Source organism: Monomorium pharaonis, chromosome 7 (genome assembly GCF_013373865.1).
Source record: "Monomorium pharaonis isolate MP-MQ-018 chromosome 7, ASM1337386v2, whole genome shotgun sequence".
Lineage (NCBI taxonomy): Eukaryota > Metazoa > Arthropoda > Insecta > Hymenoptera > Formicidae > Monomorium > Monomorium pharaonis.
The window spans coordinates 2,757,665-2,783,789 of NC_050473.1; the positions used below are offsets into that span (position 1 = coordinate 2,757,665).

Consider the following 26,125-nt stretch of genomic DNA (forward strand, 5'->3'; position numbering starts at 1 on the left):
TACGTAAAAAAAAAAAGCGATCGCGCGCGCGACGGAAATGCGCCTTTGGAACAGATAGCGGAGGGAATGCGGGCGCACAGGCTGACTTATTATCGCGAGGAACGAGTAGATTGACCCGCAGTATGAATGATAAATCCGACTAGGCAAATACAGTGATTTAACATTCGCTAACGAGTCATCTATATGGTAAACAGAGGGGCTGGCTGCCGGTTTGAAACCCACGGTTCTCGCCTATAACGCCGCCGTCCTCTCCACCCCCGTGCAGTGCCACAATATCAAATACCCCGTCTCTTCCCTATACCACCCCCTCCCCTTCTTCCTCCCTCGTCGCATGGATTTAACCGATGAGCTAACATTTGGACGAGTTCCCAAATTCGCTTTTACCACGATACCGGCGCGGCGCCACGTTGAGTGCCAGAGGTGCTATTTCGCGCGTTCCCCCGCACGCGGTTGCTGGGCGAACGATAACGATAACATTGACGTCGGGATCCGATGTAATCGTGAAACGCTTTAATTGTTCGTCCTCCAAACTGTGGACGGTGACGACTTCCGCAATATCTTTTGCCTAGGTGCCGTGAAGCCAGCGCGTCGGCCCCGTTTTATTCTATTATTATCGTCTCAAACACGAGAAAAATCGTGCTGATTTAAAAAAAAGTTTTTAATGAAGATTTTCGATACCTAATATCTGTATCACGGGTGAATAATGAATTTATTCCGTGAATCTAAACATCTAATTTTATAGACCGAAAGCATATTGCGTCGCGTCCATAAAGATGGAGCAAATACTCTTAACTGAAGATGGGAAGTAAAAGCGTTTCCTTTAAAGTAAGAACACGAAACGGCATATTCTATATTTTGTGTGTATAATACCTTTTCCTTTTACCGCAACGCGTTTGCTTTTGTATTTTAAAGTATTTGCCTGCGAACGTCATCACTTCCAAAAGATTCTAATATCTTTACTCGCGCGCTCCTCGATATACTTTCTTCGATTTGGTAAACCAAAACACGTTCTGTCCCGTTTTATTTTCGCGGATATATTGTGTTATCGTTTTGCAGACCGCGAGAGGAATTGCGCCTGTAATGTGGTTCCGACGCACACGCACGCTTTCCGAGGAGCGGATTTTTCTCTTGCGGCAGGATCGCGAAATATCCAGCGGAAAAAGAAACTCTGTCATCTGAAAATTTAGAAGACAGTATCAATTTCAAGAATCGTGTCCCAGGTCGATTTCCCGACGTCGCAGGGAGCGTCCGAGGAAGTCTCTTATTGAACGGGGAAAGTCAGCCTGGTACGCCAAAGCCATTTTTCCATAGCTTGATCTATGGTATCAATTTGGCCGCGGCGAATTCCTGGTTGACGTTTGAAATCGTTATTTATTACTCGTAAGTCCGCGGGAGGTGGAGCGTCCGCTTGAACCAAATTGGATCGAGATCGAACGAAAGTAACTCTCGCTTGCAGCGCGCGTCCCTTTTATATTCAGTAGCTCTCGTTCCCTCTCGCGCGTTTAATTTCACGAAAATAAAGATCTGTATTAATTTTTCACAGGCGCGCAAAGTATTGTTCATGCGGATGCGCACGGCGCGTCTTCCTCGCGCGAGGATAATTGCAATTAAAATGAGTGTGCCCGATGCGCCATTCTAACTTTCACCGCAGCCTTATATTACCGTTCGTATATATTCCGCGTCTACAAGAGGCAAAGATGCAGTCCAAATGCGTATTACAAACACTGCATAATTGGCAGAGAATTCAACAGGCAGCAAGCAAAGTGAAATCGCCGGTCCGTGAAGCGACACCGCGCTTCCGGTTCGCGTATTCGGCTCTGAAGTTTGAAACGATATCTCGGCTACACCGAGAGCCTGTCTCGAAATATTTTCAAGAGCGAGCGCCAGACATCCCGGAGATATCGCATGGTTGCTTTTTCCATTTGGCCCTCTGCCAAATTCTCCCGAAAGGATAAAAAAAGGGTTATTTACTATTTGAAAAAAACTGACATTATTATATAATTCTGTTAGATATCTATTTTTTAAACATATTTAATATATTTGTATTTTGAACAAAAAGAGATTGTCATTGTTAAACGAATGTTATCTTGACGAATGTAGGCGAGTGATAAAAATGAGATGAATGTGTAAATAAAAATTACACGCGCGAACGAGAGAAAATTGCAATGACAATAAGTCGCGTTAATGTATATCGGAAAGAATTATGAAACGCGTCGGTGCGAGCGGGAAGTGCATGCGACTCGAACTAACGTCTAAGTATTAGCGGAAGGGACGAATCCACTGCGCCGCGGATACTCTCGTCGGATGGAGAACCCTGCAGGATTTCAGTAGGTTGGGGTAAGAGCGAACTGCTGTACCGTGCAATGGATCGGATTAAATATTATTATGAGGAGGAACGAGACGTGTCGTGCCGCGCGGTACAGTCCCCGTTCTATCCCCCTTCGGTCGGTCGCCGCCCGCCCTCTCGCCCTCGTCCCGCCGACTCTTTCCTGTCCCGGACTCCCGGCAACCACCGTCAACGCCGCCTCCCTTCCACGGGAGTGCTGTGCTCACGCTCTGAAACCGAAGTCTCGAAAGTTTGGCCCCTTCCCAGCGGCGCTTGCCGCCATCGACTACGCCGCAAGGAATGCATTTTTCATATCCTCACGATATTACCGCCTCCCATTCTTCCGTCCGTTCTATTAATCGGTCTGGAAAAGGGACGGAGGACTAGCAGAGGGGAAAAAAAAGTCGCCCGACGCGAATTCGGAATGGCGATTCGCGCCGCGAGTCACCAACGAGATAAGTGGAGAAGGAACGCTTGTTAGATATATCGTTGGTATCTTAATCTTCTTAGTAGACCCGCGTACGCAGCTTTTTTTCTACCAAGTCCGACGGATTTACCGCGACGCGGCTGAAGAATAGCGCACAATCGTTACAATCAAAATGTAATTAGCACCCTTACGACTTACCACTAGCCACGCCGCGTCCTGGCGCCGAAGATACGCTCGACGGTGGGAAACGAGCGGACAAAAAGTACCATGGGCCAGGTAATTAAAGCCGATCGTAGAAAGAGAAAGAGGGAAGGAGAGAGGCACAGCGAAGACGTGAAGACGACTTTCTTCGACGACGATTTTTCCATCTCTCTCGCTGATATCGGCCAACGACCGGGGTATTTCTCGGAGACACCTCGTATTGGACATTGGAGAATCCTCGACGAGCGCCGCTTTTGTTCCGGAAACGACGGTCACAGACGGTAATCCTGCCCGGGAGAGCACCAATAATTTTGATATGTAAATACAGGGTGGAACCCTTGCCTCTCGCGGTATCGGTCTGATTAAAATATCCCGGCCGCTTGGATTAACGTGGACTCGTCGCGGAAGCTGTCCCGGCCAGACATCTTATCTCTACTTAGGGACTTCTTTCGATCGAAATAGCCGCTTCGATAGACCTCGTTATCGAACTGTCCGATAATATTTATACAACGAAAGTTCCTTTATCTTTTTACGTTTAATCCCAGATTCCAGTATTACAGACTTTTAAAACTCTTTTTAGGAAAGTCAAAAATCTATCATACATTGAGAAAAATGAGTATATCAACAAGACGTATATGATCGAGTGTGTTTTGGTGAATCTCTGGTTATTGTAATAGACAATTTTATAACTAAAACGTTTGATAAACTTTATTATAATTTCTATAAAGTTACGCTTCTCTATAAATTTGATTTGAATAGTCGGCTATATTTGTGATACGAATAGAATTTGAAATTGAAATAAATCAAGCACGCCACACACGCATACACCTATTTGAAATAAATTTCTGCACATCCTTCCAGGATGTAGTGTTTCACGCGACCACGGCAACGACCGCGCGCTTCCGATAGTCTCTTTGGCATCTCATGCGCGTGCAGGTTGCATCGGCAGGCGAGCGTTACCATTACCATAGGTCGCACGAAGCGTTATTGGCCTAATTGGCGTCGGTCGGCCGAACGTTTTGCATTCGGTATAGCCGCGCAGTTGCGCGCGGCCACGCGTGATTTCCCTGTGCACGACCGTCTGCACGCATCACAAACCCCGAAAGGGTGCTCTTTCACCGGGCTACCGCCGCCAGGTGGGATGGGAGTCACCATATCGGATGGACGATGGGAGGGCGGCGGGAGATAGCAAACGCCGCCACCACCACCATCACGGCCAGAGGGGGTGAGACTCAGTACGATGATATGACGGTAGGAGGGAAAAGGGAGGAGGGACGGCCGGGCACATTGCGGCTATTCCAAAACAAACATACGACTTGGACAGGTCGAATCGCTTCCTGGTTGGAAGCTTGCCGGGAAATCGGCTACGTGGCTCGCACGCGGAAGGCGCGAGTTATTGTTGGCGTTTCGGTCGGCTGATGCCGATCGACTGGTACCCCGTGAATTTCGTTCCGCGCGTTTATTACGATCGCAGAGTTACCGCGGAAGGGCCCGTAGATTTGGGAATGTTGTAATTCCGCCAATAGTTGAAATTATACCGAGCGAAAATGATCGAAGTTAAAAGTAAAGAAAAGCAAAAATTTTAGAAGGATACGAGTAACACAAACGCTGTTAAAACTACGCGCGTGCCATAAACGCCAGCGACAATCTGTAGATACATATAAGCGCGCAGAATACGTCCACGGAGCAATTGTCCCGAAATTAGATTCGATGACGAAGGTGGTTGGCTGATCGGTCGATTTGTGAAGCGCCACGGGGGATGCGCTGGACGACGGGTCGGTATGTTCGGTCGAGTCCCCCCCCCCGACTTCGAGGTCGAGGAGGGAGGTTCCTCCGCCTCGTCTTGCTCTGCGGAGGAGAGATAGCGCGGGCATTATCGAGGAACTAATTAAACTGGAGTATAAGAAATAAAACAAAAGGGAAGCGCGCGCGCGCGCGCCCAGCAAGGGGGAAATTCTCTCGTCTCTCCCGCGAGTAAACGTAGTGCCACCCTCTGAGCTGGCCAGGTGCTCAACTTGGATACGTCGTGCCTATCTACTTACCTTACCTATCTTGCCCCTGTGTTAGAGGTCGGAGGTTGGCTCGCTGGGGGGGGGGGGGGGGGTAGGTCGATAGAGGTGGCCTTACCATCCCTTGTGCTCACCGTCGCTTGGTTGCTGACGCCGCCACCGCCACCGCCGGAGGCCGGAAAGTAATTAGGCTGGAAGCGAGAGATGTGGCGGATATTGTACCATGGTAGCTGTTTCCCTACTTGCGCGGTGTGCCGGCAGGATAGCTATAGAGTCATTGTTATCTAACTTAAATGAACCGCGTAATAATATCGTTAGTGGCGTTTCGGTATCGCCGGCGTCCGGGGCTTCTTCGTGGCCTTCGGGACATCACGGCCCGAGCTCGATGCAACCTCCGGCTTGTAATCGGGCGTGCAATTCGGGCCGTGCCTGCAATATTCGAAGCCTCGCCGGCGCTGCATAATGTTTAAGCAATGTCGACAAAATTCTGGGAATGCAGTAGAACGATCGCTTTCCGCTCTATATTATCGGACAGGCTTTGTTTGGCTAGGATTCCTGGTCCACGCGCGCAATAATTTCGCGACGACAGCATCAAAGATCTCAAAGTGTCTCGCGCCTGATTATACGTCGCATTTTCTTCTACGATATTCAAATCACAACTAGCGCGTGATAAATGCGGACATAAAATATACAATATAAGAAAACACCCCCAGGAGTGGGAGAGGCAGAGAACGAAGAGCTTACTGCGATAAAAGAGTGCGAAGGGAGATAGATTCTCAAAGAGAGACCGTTCGCGACGTTATCGAGGACGGTCTCGAGAGTGGAAATTAAACGGGACTCGGCAAGAGCAGATGAAACAATTTTTCGACGAGCGGGTGCTCGGTGCGAGAGAAAGAAAGGGGGGAGGGGGTGAGAAAGAACAGACCCGAGAGGGAGGGCGGAGGAGAACGAGAAAGCGAGTGGGTGGGATTTCAGAGGGGTGGGCCGCTATCTCGACTTATTTTCACGGATCGGATTTCTCCGGGCCGGGGGTAACGGTATCAGCGGTTTTCACGTCCCGCGGCAATTACATTAAAAGTTTCTGTAAGGGGCGCGAGAATTGAGTAGGAAGACGAGGGCAAAGAGAGAAAATGGGAGGAGCGTGGCGGTGGGTAGAGGACGACGACCGGCCGTGAGAGAGAGGAGAGGAATATTCGACGTGGAGCGAAGGAGCAGTCCATTTCGCATAGAGGTCGGCAGAGAAGAAAAGAGAGGCGGAGGTAGATCGAGCGGAGAGAGAATAAGAAATGGCCGGGACGCTCGCTAACGATCCACGAAGGTTTTTATCTCGTCATTCCTTAACGGTCGCCGCTGTTATTTAGTGCCTCGTCATTATAACCCCGACCGCCTCGCGTTTCGCCACTCCAGAACCCTCCCCCTGTCCTCCTCCGTCGATTCGCCATGCAGCGGCATCGAGTCACCCCTTCTTGCTCTCGCACTATTAATTGTCCATTCACCCTCGTTGAAGTCAGCGCGCTCCCTTTTTTTTTTTTTAATTCTGTCGTCGCGCGCGTTCGCGCGAAACAGAGGGAGGGTAAATTCGATATCTCGCGAAGAATCGCGGGATGAAAATCTTGGATTCTCGCCCGAATATTCGACGAATTGTCGGTGCCCGGATGCTAATTATTATTCAGCGGAAACAATAGAATACAGCACTTTGACGCTGATTTCAATTCTCAGAGAAGAGCGCGAATATTCGAGTCATCGAATATAATAAGGAGCGTAATTGCAACGACGTTATTGTTAATTACAACATCAATAATCAAACAATTTATTAATTTTTGTGAAGTAAATACTCCGTTTTCACTACACACTGAAAAGAACATTGTTGAATAAATTGGAAATTTGATAGTTTTAACCAGTCTGTTTAAAACATGGACACAAATCAGAAATTATTTTGAATTGAAATTAGAATTTCGTTGACAGCTGCTTTCACATCAAGTTGAAATAAGTGGTAAAGAGAGATATACATATAAAAAATGTTCACGTTTATCGTACAGAAGTATGTAATTTAGTTTTTAATGTTTAATTTAGTTTAATCTTTTTTTAAATTTAATTTACTGGCATCTCTTTTCTAAAGCAGCTTTAAGTACAGTTGGTTTAACCGGCGTAACTTTGAAAGCTTCTTTTAACTTTCTTTATAACGGTTACTTTTTCAAGAGATTTATTAAATTTATTTATGTGCGTGGAAAAGTTAATTTTATAAAATGAATCCATAAAAGGCTTAGAGGGAAATACAAAAACTCTCGAGACATGTGTAGATAATATGTTTCCCGTAGATAAAGGGTTAAGCGTTATATGAAAATATTTTATATGAAAATACTTTATATGAAAATACTAAAGCGCGCCTCCCTATTAGTACACCTATTATGGGCTATGTTTAAAATTCAGTTGTCTACACAGTCTTTATCCGCTTTGTATCGTAGAAAATTTGTGTGAACGCGTGCTTACATTATACAAGATATTAAATTCCTTACGTTAGTTGCTACGAATAAAGAAAGCTAGATGAAATGTAAACGATGAAATGAAAATCTCGTCATTTTATAACATATCACAAAAGATTAGCTATACTTTTAAGATTCTAATTTTTTTTCTTTCTTTTACTCTGTCTATCGCACAAATTTTCTTGGACTCATCCCAAGGAATCTTGCCAAGTTTTCCGAAGACATCTTTATTATATAACGTAATCATTTTATCTATTATATATAACGAAATATTAGAATTTCGTGCGTTCATATAATCGACATATACACGATATATCAACCTGTTGCACACTATTGAGTCTTCACACACTATGTTCATCTATATTCTGCATATTTTCTACATATTTTTAGTATAATAGAAATATTGTAATTTATTAGGATTATGTTCTGAAGCAAGGAATGTTTTTTCAAAGATCAGATTTGAGGGCAATTACACTCAGGACAGCCATCTTTGTTACATACATTAGCGTGATGCCAAATATTTAAAATTAGCAGGCAACTTACACTGAAAACAGAAACGAGAATAGTGCAAGTGAGCGACACATTGATAACACGTAGTTATGTAACGCGTAGATAAGATGACACCTCACTTACGAAGTGCGATAAGAAAATTAGAATTCCTGACTTCGTATGTGTTCGAGATTGTGTCTTGAGCACACGCGTGCTCTCGCAACCGTACTCACGCGATAAGACAAATGTTTCATTTTTACAATGAAATAGAGAGAATCCCTGATAACACAGTCGAATTATTATATTTAAATTGCAATACAATTGCACAGAAAACTGCAATCTATACAGATCGCAAAGCGTGACTTTTTATTATTACGTTTTTTTTTAATGTTGCAAACTAATTGCGATAACATTTCTATTTTCTTTTTTGTTTCACAGTAAAACCGTAAATTTTTTGCAACATAGTAATGTTTAAAAGATTATTATCTTTTACATTTTATAAGTAAAGTTATAATCGAAAACTTAAAGTTATAACCAAAAACTCGCGAGCCGTATTATTTAAATATCGTTAAATATATATTTTGTTGATTCACCGACCTTTTTTTCCCCACGTGTGAAAACTTTTTTCTTCCCGCGCGATATATAATAAAAGTTCAAAGGACTGCCCATAATCATATTTGATTTTATAAATTGTGACATCGTAATTCGCTCCTGTAACAAATTAGCGGATATTTATTGATGAGCATACACTGCGGTTGCGAGGCATCGAAGTAATTCGCTGATTCCAGCGCAAATTTAAATTTAATTTCGCGATGAAACGCCGCGAATAATCCTCCTCTCTGCGAGTGTTCCCGCTTTACAATTTTTCCGGCTGCGATATTCAAAATATTCGTCGGAAAAATTGTTCGTTCCTGCTGGCACGTCCGTTTCAGTGACGGCGGAAGGGCGCGAGAGAGAGAGGGCGAGGCGGCGGGAAGGGGCGGGGTGAGGGGTAGGGAAGAGGGACGAGGCGAGATAGGCGTACGTTTCAATAGCAATGAGCCGCGAAATTGCTTTACGCAATCGGCCATTATTTGCTTGAAAATTTTGCCGCGTATCCGCGAACGGCATTGCCGTTTGATACGAATATTATTCAATGTGCATCGCCGAGCACGTTTGATTGCGCGCCGATCGCGCAATTATTGATAGTAGTCGACGTGGCCCTTTTACCTATGTAATAAAACGCAGCCGTGTGTTTACGCGCGAACGCGCGGGTTGCCGCATCTCTCCTCCGCGTATAAACGCAAACCAAAGGAGCGGACAGTGTGTGCCGCAGTGGCGCGATCGAATTTTATCGATACTTGTCGATATTCTCGCGGTAGACGAAAACACGAAAGAGGAGAGTGGAATCGTGGATAAGACGCGAAAGGAGAGCGCATTTTGCGTTTCAGGAAGACGCGGAACGGGCATAACTCGCGCGGTAATGCAACATCATCCGGCGGCGATTATGCAAATAGCGGCGATGTTGAAAAAAGCCGCGAGGCTTAACAGCCTCTCCTACGGAACGCACATCGCGAATGATTAAATATTGATTTGACGAGCTTTCAGCCGGGACATTTGAAAGTCATCGCTCTTAGATTTATTTCAGGCGCGTCATCAAAACACTTTAGTCCCCGCTATTGTCAAAGATAATTCATCATTGTGCGCTCTCTCGTCGTTACCTCGATATCGCGGGAGGAAAAAAAAAATTATTTTTACACGTGACGAAAGAAGATCGGTGAATTCACAAAATGTATATTTAACGATATTTAAATAATGCGGCTTGCGATAAGTTATCGATTATAACTTTATGAAATTAAAAAATTAGGAGGATTATAACCAGATGCAGCTTTGTTTTTCCACGCAGCGCGTCACTCGTCACGCGCGGTATGGTTCGAGGAAACTTTGGTTTTTCTACGGAAGGCGTCTTGTCTCTCTCTTTCTCACCGGTGCGCCTCCCTCGATAACGCCAAGTTCGAGGTCGACGTCGGGAGAGGAGGAGAGAAAGTATAGAGATGCGGTTCTCTATAAGGGAGCAACGACGGGAACCGACGGGGGCGGGTCGGGCTGAAAGGGGCGAATACCTTTTAGGAGCTTAGAGATTACGCTCGGGGACGAGCTAGTAGTAATGCAAAGGTGAGTCTCGCGGGCGCAAGCCGCTCATTCCCACGAAGGATTCGACTGAACTTATAATACCTACGATGCGGTATCGGTTGCGGCACGCTCCGTGCGAGCTACCCTCTTTCCTTTCCCTCTCCCTCCCCGCCGTTCCATCCCGCCGCGCCGTTCCATTGACATCGCCGGCTCATCACGTCGCCACCCCATCACGCGCCTGACGCGCATTCATAATTCAATATCAAGTGCCTCTCATTGGGCCGCCGCGCCGGCAGAGAGCCTGCGAAATTACACACGGATCCGATTTATTGCCGTTGAACGGAGGAGCGCTTCCTTATCCTTATTGATTATGGAATAGGAAGGCAATTGGAATCAGATCGCGCTCGGCAGTCGTAATAAGGATAAACGTAAATAAATTAAATGAGTGCTCCTTGCGACGATACCGTCAGTATCCTATACAATTAAATGTTCTCGCGGGCGGCAACGTCCGCCTGCGCTGATAAAGCTTAATCGGCAAAAATTGTCTCGTTAAAATACTCGCGTACACGTTACGCGTTTTTTTTCTTTTTTTTTCTTTTTTATAAAATAAAATGTTCATTACGCCCATCACACGTTTCATGCTTCACATGATTTATTTAAATTTGCTCAATCTTGGTTTTTTTTTTCTTGGGACAGATCAAGGCAATTTCTCACCGTTCATTAATTAAATTGAAAGTGAAATTGGCTAAATCCTTTCTCCGCGTGAAGCATGGCCGCGTCACACTTACGATATCCTCTTCGTCGCTGACAAAGTCGCGATGAGACTTGTCATTTAATGCGAGAGATACTCTGAATAGCAATATCCATTATCGCGGAATTACACTCGAACGGACATCTCGTTTCCTCATGATCGGATTAGGCTTTACGGGAAGGCGCACGACGAAGGGGGGAGGCGTACGGGTCGCGCGTGAAAAAGGAAGATCTCTCGAAAGAGGAGGAGGGAAAGTATCTCTCGCGTCTCTCCTGGGGGAGAACGAGGAGGGGGAGGAAACGGGAGTGATATCGCTTTAATCTGCCGCGAGGAAATCTTGTAAATAATCGAAGCAATTATCCGGCTCGCTGGCACGAAGACGACGAGGAAGATTCCGTAAAGAGACCAGCGCAACTTTTCTATCTTCGCGCGACGCGAAGAAAGAAGGAAAAGAGGATACCCAACCCCCTCGTCTCGTCGAGCACGACGACGAATCGGTTAGCAATACGTCGTATAATTCGAGAGAACGACTTTTCGCGAGCCTCGTGGAAGGGGTTAGGATTAAGATATCGAGGGGATAGCTGCAGCAACGGTCGGCGATTAAAGACAACGTCAATTTAATTTGGAGCTCGCTCGGTGCGTTTGTGTATCCTCGGGCTTCGGGAAATATTCGGCGCGCGAAAGCTTCCTGTGAAACATTGAACGACGCTCCGATTACGTGATGCGCGAGGCGCACGTATCTCACAATTTACTTACATCAAATACCCCGCGATCGCGAGTCGCAAATACCCCCGGCCGCGCACACCTACTCGCATTAACAATGTCTCCTCCCGGCGGCTCTTTGCTGTTCTCGCAGCCGCTTCCCCAGACAGTGTCGCGTATTCACGTGCAACAATCCCGAATCCTGTAATGTGCCGGCGAAAGCTTCCTCTGCATGAATACCCAAGTATGCAAATGTCTCCGTGGCGTTAGACGTTTCTCCTTCGCCTTCGAGCGTCACTCGAGAGTTCTTGTTGTGCTCAGAATTCTCTCTCTCTCTCTCTCTCTCTCTCTCTCTCTCTCTCTCTCTCTCTCTCTCTCTCTCTCTCTCGCTCTCTCTCTCGCTCTCGCTCTGTCGCTCTTTGCTTTGCGCCGCTTGGAATCTGTTTACGATATGGCACAATCATTTAATCGTAGGAGAAAAAAACCGTAGTGTCCGCAATCGCGGAAATTATCTCGTTTGAACAGTGAGATAAGCGCCAGATAATCGATTGTAACTGGATTCTTCCGATTATTTAGAGAAGTAATCTCTGGTTCTGGACATAGCTTGCATCGCCATTGACTCTCAAATATAATTAGGTCAACTTTTCCTACACCTACTAATGAGCTTTAACGAGCCGTGTACTTTGGAGGTTTAGTACGTCCACTGCTTCGATTGTTCAATACATTTTTGTTACATAACGGATTAAAAATTTTTAATTCGCGACAACGAACTTGGACGAAACGGACTGCAAGCTTGCCACGAAAGGAGGGGGGGCTGCAGCCACACTGCAGCAGTGGGAATACTTGCGGGGTTGTGCTTTGATTTCGCGGTATTTACGTTGGCGAGGTGTTCTTTGGTTGTTCGACGCTACAGGAGAGGTGCATGCCTCTCGGGAGGCGCCGTTACGCAACGGCATTCCGGATGGTGCACACCAGGGAGAGCAGAACCGGATCTTGAAAGTCGTGAGAGAAGAAGAGAGAGGGGGAGAGAGAGAGAGAGTAAGCGCTCTCGAGTCGGGGCACGTCGGCAGGCAGGATAGAGGGTTGCGCGCGGACTCCGCGTCGTCGTCGGCGGGGTGTGCGCGCTCGTGTGGACACGCGTCGCCGTCGTGTGCGACGCGTGTGCACACGCCGCACGTGGACCGGGCCGAAATCAACGACAATAGAGGAGAGAAACGCGCGGCATTCACGTTGCGCTCTCGGGGAACGGGAAAAGCGGATAAGCAGCCATACTAACGAGACGATGCGCGCGGAGAGAGATCACGTCCGGCGCGCGCGCGCATTTCCGAAGAGACTACGAAGAAGGGTCGGAGGGGGGCGAAAGGGACGGAGGAAAAAGAGTTGGCGCGTACACGGTTGGTGCCTGAGGAACGGGGGTGGCCGCGGGGGGGGGGAGAAGAACGTGGAAATCGTAACACACCGGAAGCGCCGCCCGCGCGCGACTCGCCTTTCTCCCGATAAAGTAAATAAGAACGTACCGACACGTACGTCGCGCGGTACGTGCGAGGCAATAACGGCCGGGCTCGGACGAATATTTCCTATTGTATTCCCTCTTCTGTTACCTCTTCAACTTCCACGTCGCTTCCCGTGCGGCGTGTCGCCGCCGCCTTCATCAGTGCCGAATCGCGATATCACTGTGATCGCGAGAAACCCGAGAGACCAGAAATCTTGTATCCTCGTTCCGGGATAGGAATTTTGTTTCATAAAAACAATATTTACCGCGTTATCAATATTAATTATGGAGATATAAATGAAACTAGGAAGTATCATATATATTTTTTCCGAATCGCGCGACAGAACTAAAAAAGAAAGAATTATTTTGTAAGTAAAAGCATATATTTTAATATATACTTTATATTGAAAATATTCTTTTATATTCAACATACATTAAAAATATATTTTATCTAAAGGCGGCTGAGTTACAATGCGATTTATAATCGACTGCATCTTTTTGTACTTTTTGTAGAATTTTTTTATATACTATTCCCTTCTTCTTTTGAATAATTTAAAAATTTCGAAATAAAGACATACAGGTAAGCTCGTAAGAGGATCGTAATTCGAGAAGGGACTTACTCGGAAAAATCCGTCCCTAGCCGTCTCTCCGGTAGAGAGATCCGCGTACGACGGAGACGTCAAGGATGCGGAACAGCCCGCGATTCGGAACCGCTATCGAATTCCTGGCTTATGAAGACCCATGCTGATCCTCGAGATCTTGAAGCCTAGAATTTCAAGGGTCCCGTTCCAAGGCTTTCGCTCACGGCCACGATCTCGCAGGGCATCGTAGTCCAAATTGGTACGAAGTGATCCGTGGCAGGTCGTACCGTTCGCGCTTCAACCGTTTCGGATTCCTCGGACGTCCGGGATCACGTTGACTATGCAATTTTGCGGCTTCATACCCGAGAAAGCGCGGGAACCAGAAGCACTCGTCGAAGTCTCCGGATATTCGTAATGTATTTTACGTGAGGATTCCGCCGCGCGTAATAACGCCGGACCTCATTCTGTGCCGCGAAATATTTTTAAACACGAATCAATAAATTATCATTGTTTCCCGCGCGATAAAACTACTCCACAAAATTATTTTACAAAATTATCTAATTAGTTAGATTTTGTAGAGATAAATAAAAAATGTAATATTCTAAATTCGATACCTAACGAAATATAATTTAATGAAATAAATTGACGTCAAATATCTACAAGTATAATGTTTAAAAAATTTTGATTAAACGTTTTGACCTCGCAATTCTCAAAATTATTTCTTAAACATTGACGTTAAAAAGACGTGGAAACTATCTGGTGAGATAATCTGTTTACAGCTGATAACGTTTCACGGCCACCCGGGTGTGTCACGGAGAATGCCGTACTAACACTTTAATAACGCGGTAAACAAAGGGCTAAGTAATTATCCGCGCGAGATGTCACGGCCAAGCGTTGTCGCACAAGCACTCTCTCTCTCTCTCTCTCCCTATGTCGACCGGCAGGGAAACTGGTAATTAGTCTCAATGTAGCCGCGACATAAATAAAGCGGTCGGATCGTAAGCATGAAATATGATCGGCAACGCGCGCGCTGATCTTTTCGTCAGTTTATGCGGTGCGTGTACCCAGGGATATGTTTACGCGAGGGGATATAAAGCCTTCGTTTACCTCCGTGTCCTGTGTGACAGGCATAAACGAGGCAAACCACCGCCACTGCCGCGGCCGGGCGAGGGCAATGAAAACCGCCGCCGTCGTGAGCGGTGGCGGCGCCGACCACCACCGGCAGATCCGTAGGCATGGCGAACGGAAGTAATCCCCGTGGCACCATAAACGCCAGGCGTAGATCACCTCACGTGGATAACGCATCCGGCCAAGGATCGCCTACCACCAGCTCGCGCGAGCGGTGAACATTATGCGCTCGCGCACGAGCTCTTTACGAGATTTTGTCTCGTAAAGTATATCAGCCGTGGCCGTTTCTTCTCTTTAGCCCACTAATGCCGTCCCTTCGCGAAAAAAAAACGTAAAAGGTAAATCAAATTAATTGGGAGCACGCGCGTTTGGATCCTTTCGACTTTCGAGCGATTCCTAATTGGCAATGAAGGTGAGTGAAATCGATACCGCCATTAGTGACGGTAACTTGATTTATTTCAACTGAAATTACGTGATATAAGGCTAGGCAGGATTTTTTTAATTTTTATATATTGTACAAAGTACTATGAATGTATAATTGTGTGACGTATACAGAATTCGACACACAAACTTTTCTCCATTAAAAAAATATAATACCAAAGTCTTATGCGTAAAATCTAGTTTTTTTTTAAAAAGCTTATGCAGAACCTAATTTTTTAGTATTAATTTAATATTGTATAATTATATCCAAGTGATCTTAATTATAATTAAGATGAAAAGTGATATAAAACGTATGCTTCACACTAAAATCATATCTTTGATTAATTCGTCAAATATTCTCATTTCCTACGAATCTAAAAAAGATCTAATATTAAAAAATTAAATATTTGATAGAAGATTAAAATTATGTGAATAATAGCTCCTAACTTTTTCAACGAAATTTTGTAATTAGCTTAATGAGAGTGTTTAATCAGTGAATTAAGAATTATAGAAAAACGGTGATGTCGACTATATAATATGCTCTACATTGATTCTGTTATTGATATGTTAATTTGTCTTTTAAATTAACTTTTTGAGAATAAAATAATGAATTAACTCTTTTAATAATATTAAGAAAAACAATCTTCGTACATATATATAAAATTTAACAATATAATTAACTCTAACACATTTATATTCTATGGACTTTAGAATGAAAAATTAACAGAGATTTGTAAATAACTCCAAAATCAGTGTCGTGAACATATAATGCAAAATACTTATCAAAACGACGATAGGAAACACAATGAAAAAAAAATAGAAAAAAAGAGAAACTATATATAGAATATATTTTTCATAATTTATTACTTTATATGGTATAACCGTTATTGTAAATTTTGATCGATTTTTTGTCAACTTATCTTTTTTCTTGTATATCGCACAACCCCGTTTGAGCTCGCGATCCGTTCATCGTCCTTACTTTCAACCGAATTTGAAGGTAAGATGTAGTCACTCTGTACAGTCTAAAGTCTTTTTCGTCAAGTTTCCTCGCGCTCCCAGTCCCAGTCCACTTCCTCCGACTTCCCTCTCCGGCCATCCCCGTAGATTTTATCTTCTGTCGCTTCTTCTTCTTCTTCTTCTTCTTCTTCTTCTTCTTCTTCCTCACCGGGCCAATTAAATTTCGCGGAATCTTCGTCGGTCTCAGATTTCGAGTTCTGCCTGTGTTCTCCCACACCCGTAGCTCTACTGTATTCCGTCGAGACTGAATCCGTTTCCTCCGTGCCAGATCTCGTCGAGCTAGTTCTCGCGTCCTCCGTGTCAGTGCTTCTACCTCGTAGGACCACGGTGGCTTCGACCGATTCGTCGTCGGCGAATGACTCGTTATCCTCGGACTGTTCGCCGCTGCGCTCGCGTTTGATCGATGGCTCCTTCGTCTTAGTCTCGGATTGCTGCTCCTTGGAATCTTTTATGGCATATGCCGAGGAGCCTTCCTCTTCCGATCTAGATTTCTGCATCTGCCAGGCTTTCTTGAAGGGATGCTCTCGCTCCTGTTGAACCAGTTTGGGTCTTTCCGGCAGTAGATACTCGGGATCCTCCTCGCTCGCCTGACTCTTTACGATGGATTCTCGTTTGAATAAACCGGTCGACGTCGGTTTTACCGAGAGATCGCCCTCTTTCTTTACAACGTTCCATCCGGCACTCGCCAATTCTTCCTGCGACAATTGCGACAGATCTTGCAGGGATTCTCTCTTGCTTTCTTTAGTCAAGATGAAGTTGTAACTGTTAACATCATCCTCCTCTTCCAAGGACGTTTTCTGACTACCACTAGTGTAGGATGGTCTCCTCGAGGTGTTTTGACTGCTCTCTTCCTCGCTTAGGCTTTCCTCTCTTGACGGTGGACCTTGTTCGCGGTATTCCCTACGTCGCATGTAAGTGTCTTCTTCGGGCTCGCTTGGTTCCTGAGAGGATCCGAGGAGTGCGATTCGCGGGCCGACACTGACGGTCCATGAGTCCATGTTATCATCACCTGAAATATCATCTCTTAGTAAGGCTATCCGGCCTTCTGCTGAGGATCTACGTTTCAAGGCTTCCGCGCTAGCCTCGCTCTCTCCCTCAATTGATGACTCGCGCTGCTGAGCAATCAGTTTCTCCATAAATTGTTTCCTCCGTATTCTCAATTCGTATTCCCATTCCTCCTCGTCGCTTGTTCTTATTTCAGAACTTGGAACGCTTACCGGTTTTATTCTTCCTTGAACCAACGGTTCCTCCTCGCTCTCGGAAGAAAACGTTTTTCTTGCGATATCCGCCGATCTCACGAGGGACGGTTTCAACTCGTGTTGTTCTCTGGCGGATGAACCTTCCTTTCCGACAAATTCCCAAGAACGATAATCGTCTGCTTCCTTAGCCGACGTCCTTCCTCTGGACTCGGATCTCTTGAACTGCCTCGAGTCATCCTCGATCTTTTTCCTGCGTTGCCATTCCTCTTCACTTTCGCTATTCCTTGGCGATCTTTTGTTATCTTTGGTTCTGGATGACGAACGCCTGTTACGTTGAGCCACTGCTTCGTCATGCTGTCGCTGTCTCCTCAGAAATTCGATAGCTTCTTCTTCAGAGTCATCTGTTGCGTATATTTGGCTGTTTATGCCTATCTTACGATCCATGTCTCTGGGTGATCTTCTAACTGCTAGCTTGGCTCGGTCTTTGCTCGATACCTCTTCAGAATCGTAATCGATGAATGACATTCGCTTTCCATTCACTTTCTTTATAGTCGGTGCGTTTATCTCTTCCGTCTCGTGCCCCTCGAGAGTAGTCGCGTTACGAGCTATATCTTTCTGCCAGTCCCATGCGGTGGACGTGATTTCGTCATCCTCGAAAACGTTCGCTTGATTGACCGCCACTTTTATGGTTTCGGCAATTTCGACGGTTTTATCTTCGCTCGTGGATGTTTTTTTTTCTTCGGAAATTTCGAGCGCCAAAACGTCCGTGCTCTCCATTAAAACGCTCTTCACCTCCTGCATCGGAAGATCAAAAAGTAACGTCAAAACGACTGACGCGGCTATCACTATTGCTACTTCCAGAGGATCAATCTGCAAACGTAAGAATAATTTATTCATGCATTCCCTGTTGCGCTTTAAGTAACCCTGCGGCCATTTTTTATTCAAAGATCCGCATTTAAATTATTTTTTTACATTTGTTGATAGAGAGTTTCTTCTTTTGCGAGATATATTGTACAAAAATTAATAGTGTAGTATATCATGAGAGGCAATAATTAAAGAGATACATTTAGCGCTAAATGTGCGGTGAGAATATAAGCGGTAAACCTAATAAATCCGCGGTTTCCAGACGCTACGCGGCTTAAACCTTCACTTCGTTCATTTACGACTTACTGCTCTATGAAGCTGAAATTCCGTGGAGAATCTCGTGGTCCCAACATTGTAGAAAAATACTGCGAATTGCGTCAGGTACATGGCGTACGATATCCTGCTGAGGATCACCAGCCAGTAACTGGAGAGGAATCTGTTAACAACGCCTACAAAGCGAGTGATTATTGCGTCAGTGTCTCCTGTCTATTTACACGCCTAGCCGGTTGTTGTTACCGTAGCGCGTTACAACGGACCTCCGTGCCCCGTGAAGCAGGCAAATATTGACCAGCATAGAGCCGCGGCCCACAGCACCGGTCCGATTACTGCATAGTGAGTAGCCTCTTCAACATCGTACACGTAGTCCCGCCTGGCTTGACGCCAGGGTGAAAATAACGACCATGAACCCAAGGCCGTCGCAATCAACCAACCCAAGATCACTAACACCTGAAATTAGAACGCTGCCACGATCACGCACGATTATAATTTACGCGTTGGGGAGAGTACCCTGTGAATCCTGACGTTCTTCCCGGTGTAATGCAACAGCACACCGAGGCCGACGCCGAATATGTACGGCGTCGCTCTGTGCAGCGGCAACGCGTAAGTTAAATTGGCAGTCTTGTAAAGGCGCTTTAATCTGCAATCGAGAATATACCGTTAAAAATCCGTGGTGAGTTATCTGCGGTGTGATATCTGAAATATTGTACTCACGATATCCCGTGGTAAATGACCATAGATAGAGAATTGTTCACCGTCGCTACGTAACGAAGGGTGGCAGATAATAAAATGAGAAAGACCGTCAAGAGGATACCGATGAGAAGCTTGTACTGCAGGAAGAAGACCAAGATAGGCGCCAAGAGCGACAGTTGCATGTCCAACGCCAACTGATACGTGTGCGTGGCGCACTGTAAAAAGAAATCCATGCGAATTAATATTGTTCTTCGATACGTCGCTCGCTATCTACTCACCATCTCTTCGAAGGGGAAAAAATTCTGCACGTACAACAGATTCGTCCACGCGTTGTATTTGCACAGTTCCGCGTTTGCCGTGACGACGCTGTTCCATTGCGGGCCCGAGCCGACGTGTTCCATCACGAACGCGTACCAAAAGACCACCGCGAGCAACGGCGGTGAAAGTCTGAAGAACACATGCCGATCATAGAACAATCGATGCAACTCTTCCTTTTTTTTTTTTTTAATTGAACAATTACACTGGAACCCCGCGTTAGCGTACTCCGCGTTAGCGGAAACTATCCCCTCCATATGCACTCGGCCCACATGAGTAGCGTGTGTGGGGATAGCAATGAGCAATGCAGTCGCGTATTTCACGGAGTGGGAGTGAAACCAAGCAATAGGAGATAACCCCGCGTTAGCGGACCAAAGCCCCGAACAGTCCGCTAACGCGGGGTTCCAGTGTACAAGAACTTTCTGTTTTTCATTGATACCTGATAAATCTGGCGATGAAGCGGCAAAACCAACGAATTTCACCGCGATTCTTCAGTTCTTTCGCCATATTGTAAGCAGTGAGAGCGCCACTTAGCAGTAGAAACGCGTCCGTGTAAACTGACGACACTCGCAGAATAGAACTGATCGGACTGTTGGCGATCTATATTTGAAAAAAGTTACGTTTAATCGACGGTACGAGACATCGAGGTGTTCTAACGTAAAGGCGAAGAATCTTTATACCTCGGTAAGAGAAATCCGGTTGCTAAACGGTATTCGAGAAATTGTTACAAGCTGGTGAGCAACGTAAAGAACGATCGTAGCCAGCGCTCTTATTCCGTAGATACACGTAATATCCGCAGCGTCCGTCACTTCCTTCAATAAGGCTTTAATCGTCCTCCGTAAGGAAAATGACATGATTATCCTCTCAGAATAATTTCCTGCGAAGGAGAGACGCGTGCATTATGCCATAATCTCTGTATTGAAATGTTCCGGCAAACCTAATTTCAGTTTCGTGAGAGATTAATCTATCGAGTCTCCCTGTCACGTACCTTTCCCCCGCGCTTCCACAAAGTAATCTCTCACTGTCGCTACAATAACGAGACAAACAATCATAGCGTAAAAATACCTACAAAATAAATTAGCAACATGGATTTATCAATAGCGCGTTTTTCTTTCGCGATACAATAAAAAGATACGCACAAGACACCGATCGTCTCTTTCGAGTAGGTCTGAGATTTTTGCTTGACGTAACACATACTAGGATTAACGTCCACCGTAAATTTAATTCCGACGGTTTCGTTGTAATCCTTTAAGGTACTTTTCAAGGTACGCTCAGCGTCCTCAGCGGAACACGCCGCGGGTAGACACAGCGCCCAGTTAAATGTAGTGAATTTTGGAACGAAATGTCCTGGCTGAAACATTCAACGGATTGCTGGAAAGTTTCTAATTTAAAAGAATGAGTTATTTAAATTTTAAAAAACGTAAGATTATTTTAACATCTTCTATTGTAAAAAGAGTACCAAAAGAATTTTGAAATAGTCTCCTGATTTTAAAAAAGGTATGAATTTAAATAAATTTCTGTTCTGTCTTAATTTCCTTCTCTTTCTTACACGAGGTACAAATGATATAAGTTTTTATAATTTATTTTCATTTTCACATATAATTTTAACAAAACTTCTCTTACGTCGTATATACTTCCTCGTATAAAAGCGCGGGCTTGCATTAGATTGACCGGCAACCTCATGTCTGAATGGGAAGCGTGCAGTTCTATAGTAGCCAGGCAATATTTCCCTTGAATTCTTATTGTCTTTTCGTCCATTTTAACATGCGCCAGCACACCCAAACATTGATCGTAATCCCCGAGCTGATTCACGTTTCCTCGTAACAAGCTCGACGGAATCTTTGCGCTCGAATCTAACACTGGAAACAAGACAGGCCAATTGGTTCGATGAAAACGACGCAATTTTTCAGAGATCAGAAATATTCGAATCATTAATCTACATATAAATAAAAATCGAAAGCTTTTTGATTAAGGAACTTTTGATAATTTAATAATCTGTCAATCTTATCTTTTTTAGAGGCATAATTATGTTAGAATCGAACATTGAACACTTCTTAGTCGAAACGATCATAACTTCGGCTTCTCTAAATGAAAATAGAATGAATAGTTATTTCGGTCAATCGACTCACTTTGCAGCGCCCACAACTTGTAACCTCTCAATTGTCGCAGGAATATCTTGCCATGTTGCTGACATTCCGGATTTTCAACGTTCGTAAAATTTGGCACGAAGGTCGGCACACGCAGAATTGCATCATTTACTTCGGACAATGTGATAGACGCATCTGTATGTTTTATCGTTTTCGGTTTCGTTTCTTGCTCTAAAAAAATATCGCCTGATTAATCACACACACACACACATAATGAATCGCGAAATTTTTTCTATTTTAGTATTCTTAGATAAATCTTCGCTTGTTTTCATTCAACGGAGAAATAAAACTGAAGAATATACATTTTCCAATAATGGGCTATTTAAAGAAAACTTTTTTTACTTTCTCCTCAAAACCACTCAAAAAGAAATAATGTAGAATTTCCACGCCCAAGAAAAGATTAGCGAATAAAAGATTACATGGCCGTTGGATATTACCTTAATTAGATTATTAGTTAGTATACTACCACCAGCGCAATACTCATACTTATTCACGCGAAAACACTATAAACATCTTCGGATAAACTCGCTTTTCGTATCGAACCGTTTTCACATAATACTCACTTTGCGCTTGCGAAACTTCCTTCGAAGTTGGTTTCGTTGTTACTTTTTTGACATCCGCCTTCTCCGGTTGTTTCGCTTGCTCCTTAATCTTCGGCGCAGCTGTTGAAGTTTCCGGTTTCACTCGGGTCTTCGATTTTTCGTCTACCTTCGTTGCAGTTTCAGGCACCTCGTTCTTAGGCTTAGGAGTAGCCTTAACCGATTCAACTTTTTTCGTGCCTTCAGTTAATTGCTTGACACTTTCGACTGATTTCTTCGTGCTTTCGATCGATTCTATTTTCTTTGTGCTTTCGATCGTCTTCTTCGCGCTCTCAACTACTGGTTTCGCGACATCGGCTGATCTTTTATCTTCTTGTTTTGGTTTTTCTACATCGTTTTTGTCAAGCGACATTTTAGTTGCCCTCGTTTTATCTTTATCAGCGAACCTCACTTTCTCCAATTTTCTGGGTGCTGGAGTGATTTCTTCTACATCAGGCTCCTTATTTTTAACATCATTTTCTTCATCTTTATCTTTTTCTTGTTTTTTATGTGGTACACTGTGTTGTTTTTTAAATGATTCTATTACTTTTTGTTGATCTACTTTGACCTCTTTCTTTTCGTCTTTGTTCTTATTATCTTCCTTTTCCTCGTCATCATTGTTATCATCTTTAGTTTTATCGTATTTCATCGATTTAGCAATTTTTATGGTTTTAATTTCTTCTGCTTGTTTCTTTGAATCTCTTTTACTATCATCTTTATCTTCGTCTTCATCTTCATCCTCATCTTCATCTTCATTCTCATCTTCATTTTCATTTTCATCTTCGTCTTCATCTTCTTTCTTTCTATCCGTCTGATCTCTCTTTGACTCTTTCACTGATTCTTCAACCTCCTCCACGCTTTCCACAACTGTCTCCTCTTCCTCTTCATCTATCTCGTCACTTTCTATCCTGCTTCTCGGCGTAGGTCCAGTTGTATCTCTGTCTCTCGAATGCTCGGTGATCTTGTCAATTCGAATTCTCTCTGTTCCGACGTCTGATGTCTCGGCAGGTGGTTTCCGGGCACCAGCGATGGTCCGCGACACTGTGCTCTCGTGCCATTTCCGGGCTGAGTACATCGGTCCACCGGTTGTCACCGTTTTTTCCGCTGGGCAGGCTCTGCCATGCGCCGGAACGCAGACGGCCGGATGATGCGTCTGCGGCACGATGTCGCGTATTCGGAAGCCATAGCAAGTGGCGTAGAGCAGCACTATGAGACCCAGCAGCGCGACGCACTTGCCCAGAAGGGCGACAGCCATGACAGGGCAACCTTCACATCGAAGATGCGAGAACCGGACGTTGTTCGCGAGGCTCGACCTACCGTCTGCCGATGATGCCTGTCGCTTGACGCGCAAGAGCGATTTCCCGTCCGAGATAAATGGTTTCGGGTCTTTTCACTCACGACCCCTCTGATTCCTCCGGAGTCCTCTACTTCCCGCTTCACGATCGCGAAGAATTCGTAAGATCTATCGGAGATCTGTCGCGCTGATCGCCCTCCAACGTGGCAGACCCCGGGCCACCACATCTACAGCCGGCCGTGCCTTCGCGGAAATTAGAGCGCATGGCATCGGCCCAAACAGCTAGAAGTTTTATTTAGCATCAACATTTCGAGGCGGTCGACCGCCAGCAGCAGCAGCAGCGGCCTCTCCCAACCGCAACTCCGACTGCATCAACGCTGCCGGATCCGCTGCGGCCCGGTCGACGCGGATTTATTACGCAAGATACCGGAGGTACACGGGCGGTGGTCCACGCAATTTCAGGGATGCTCGTGGCTCAATTTCCTGCGTTATGTACACGCAAGAGTAAGCTTTCGCTGCTTTATTATCACCGCGAAGTAATTCGGATTCAGGAAGCAGCGCACTGTTGTAAAAGTTCAATTTATTACAATATAATAATAAATACTATTGCGCAAAATGTTTTAAATTAATAATTTTATATTTGGATTTCCAGAGGTAAATAAACTTTCTTGTATTATCATTGTAATATAAATATCTTTAATTTAGTTATATAGTTATACCAAAATGCACAACATGTTTTTCAAACGGAGAGAAACGCAAAAAGACAATTTTTATTAAATAAAGGAGAATTTCTGTCCAAACTTAATTGAGATATTATATTTAGATTTAAATGCAGTAAAAATTTATTTTTATAAAATCTTATTTCTCAAATTTTTATAAGAAAAAAATATTTTTTTCTTCAAACTTACAATTAGTTGAGATTCGTTATAGCGTGTTATGGCAAACTATTTTCAGAGTACAGATCTCTTTAACTTCGTACAAACTATAAATGTTTGTAGGCTAAATCATGTACTCTATGGCCGCGAAGAACCCGTAAAACTATTTAAGTCATAAAAAAGATTAGGTATACACTGAGAACTTGACATATCAAATCCTCAGAAAATTATTTCTCTGAATATTTCAAGCTTTGTAATGATTTGTATAACGTTTACGAGAGGTCGTGATAAAGGCATGTGGTCGAACTTATAATTGAGATGTCACTTTTAACGAGGTGTGTGTACATATATATATGTATATATAATTGTGCTGCAGTTTAACTGCTTTACGTTTTCGCTTTGCGTGTTAATGGTACATGAATTTCTATCAAATAAAGAGCTTAATTCGAGAATTCATTGACTTTATAAAATATCTTTCGTCACGTTCGCGCATTAAAAACTTCACGTGGATAATAGATTTAAATACAGTGCACGAGATAATCAATATTAATTTTAACCAAAGTTAATCTGCCTTTTTTATTTATTTTTTTCTTTTTTTTTTTACTATTACTAAAATATGAATAATGTCTTAATTTTCCGGGCAACAAGTAATAAAATTTTAATGTGACTTCCGTGGCAATGATTGCATTCAAATGGATACGATTGCTGATTATTTATTCATAGTCCTATTTAGGTCGTGGGACAGCAGCAAACGAACACGATGATCCGCTTACTGCGAATTTAGTCAATCTCGGCGGACAACGGTGGCGAAATTTGCGCACAAAGCTCACACCGGCCTTCGTAACCAGTAAAATCCGACATGTATTCGGATTAATCGTGATCGTGTCTGAAAATTTTGAAGCACGACATGCCATCACTATTTTTTCAATAGAATACATTTAGCGAAACGTTATTTCATCGAACTAGTCAGACATAAAAATATAACACAGTTTGAAGACAAAATTAAAAAATAAAATAATGTATACATATATACAGCGATAATTTAACAAGCTAAATTTTTTTCAAATCCATTTTTCTCGTCCTTTAAAGATTGTAAACTTGTGCTAAACTGATAACAGTCGCCTGATTAAGTAGTTTGCAGAACGATATGTGAATACAATGAAGAATTATTCGAATTCCTAGACTTTGCTGCCAAGTTTAGTCAGCGAGACTGTCACAATCTACTTCTCGGGCTTGAAACTAACATATGCTACAAAAAGATAATTCCAAATTTTAGAGAGGATACAAGATCGATAATAGTTTTAAAAATGTGCGATTCGTGATTGCATGCTCGGAATCTTTAAGTTGCAAATCTAAATTCTTCCAAACATAAATACGTACAAATTAATTTTTACAAGTATACATAATAGTTTGTATTATTTTTATATTATATTTATATTTATTTAATAATTTATTTGTAAATATGTGTATAAGAAAAGCTATTATTTTAAATATACATGTTATATAAAAAATTGTACAACAAAGTATGAGTTAGCTACATGTTTCTCTCATAACTTTCGAAATCTTAATTACTGGAGAATTTATATAACAACATTTTTTCAACAAAAATAGAATATTCGGAAAATCCGCACCACATACCGTACAATTCGTGAAACATTTCCAGCAACATAACCAGTCGCTTCTATAGCAGGCAGCAAGATCAATAGTCGGCGAATTATCAACGGCTGGTCATTGATTTGGTATCTT

General features: G+C 43.8%; 1 protein-coding gene across 1 annotated transcript; it reads right to left on the bottom strand.

The window, feature by feature from the left end:
* Positions 1-15,135: 15,135 nt before the first annotated feature.
* LOC105829547 lies at positions 15,136-25,868 on the bottom strand. Its single transcript, XM_012668508.3, has 13 exons — positions 22,196-25,868; positions 21,615-21,803; positions 21,109-21,344; positions 20,625-20,836; positions 20,474-20,550; positions 20,166-20,362; positions 19,925-20,085; positions 19,449-19,617; positions 19,192-19,385; positions 18,988-19,117; positions 18,738-18,927; positions 18,508-18,650; positions 15,136-18,207 (listed from the first exon to the last, which is right to left on the bottom strand). Exons 1-13 carry the CDS (start codon positions 23,463-23,465, stop codon positions 16,159-16,161), a joined length of 5,217 nt encoding a protein of 1,738 aa, XP_012523962.1. The 5' UTR covers positions 23,466-25,868; the 3' UTR covers positions 15,136-16,158.
* Positions 25,869-26,125: the final 257 nt, after the last annotated feature.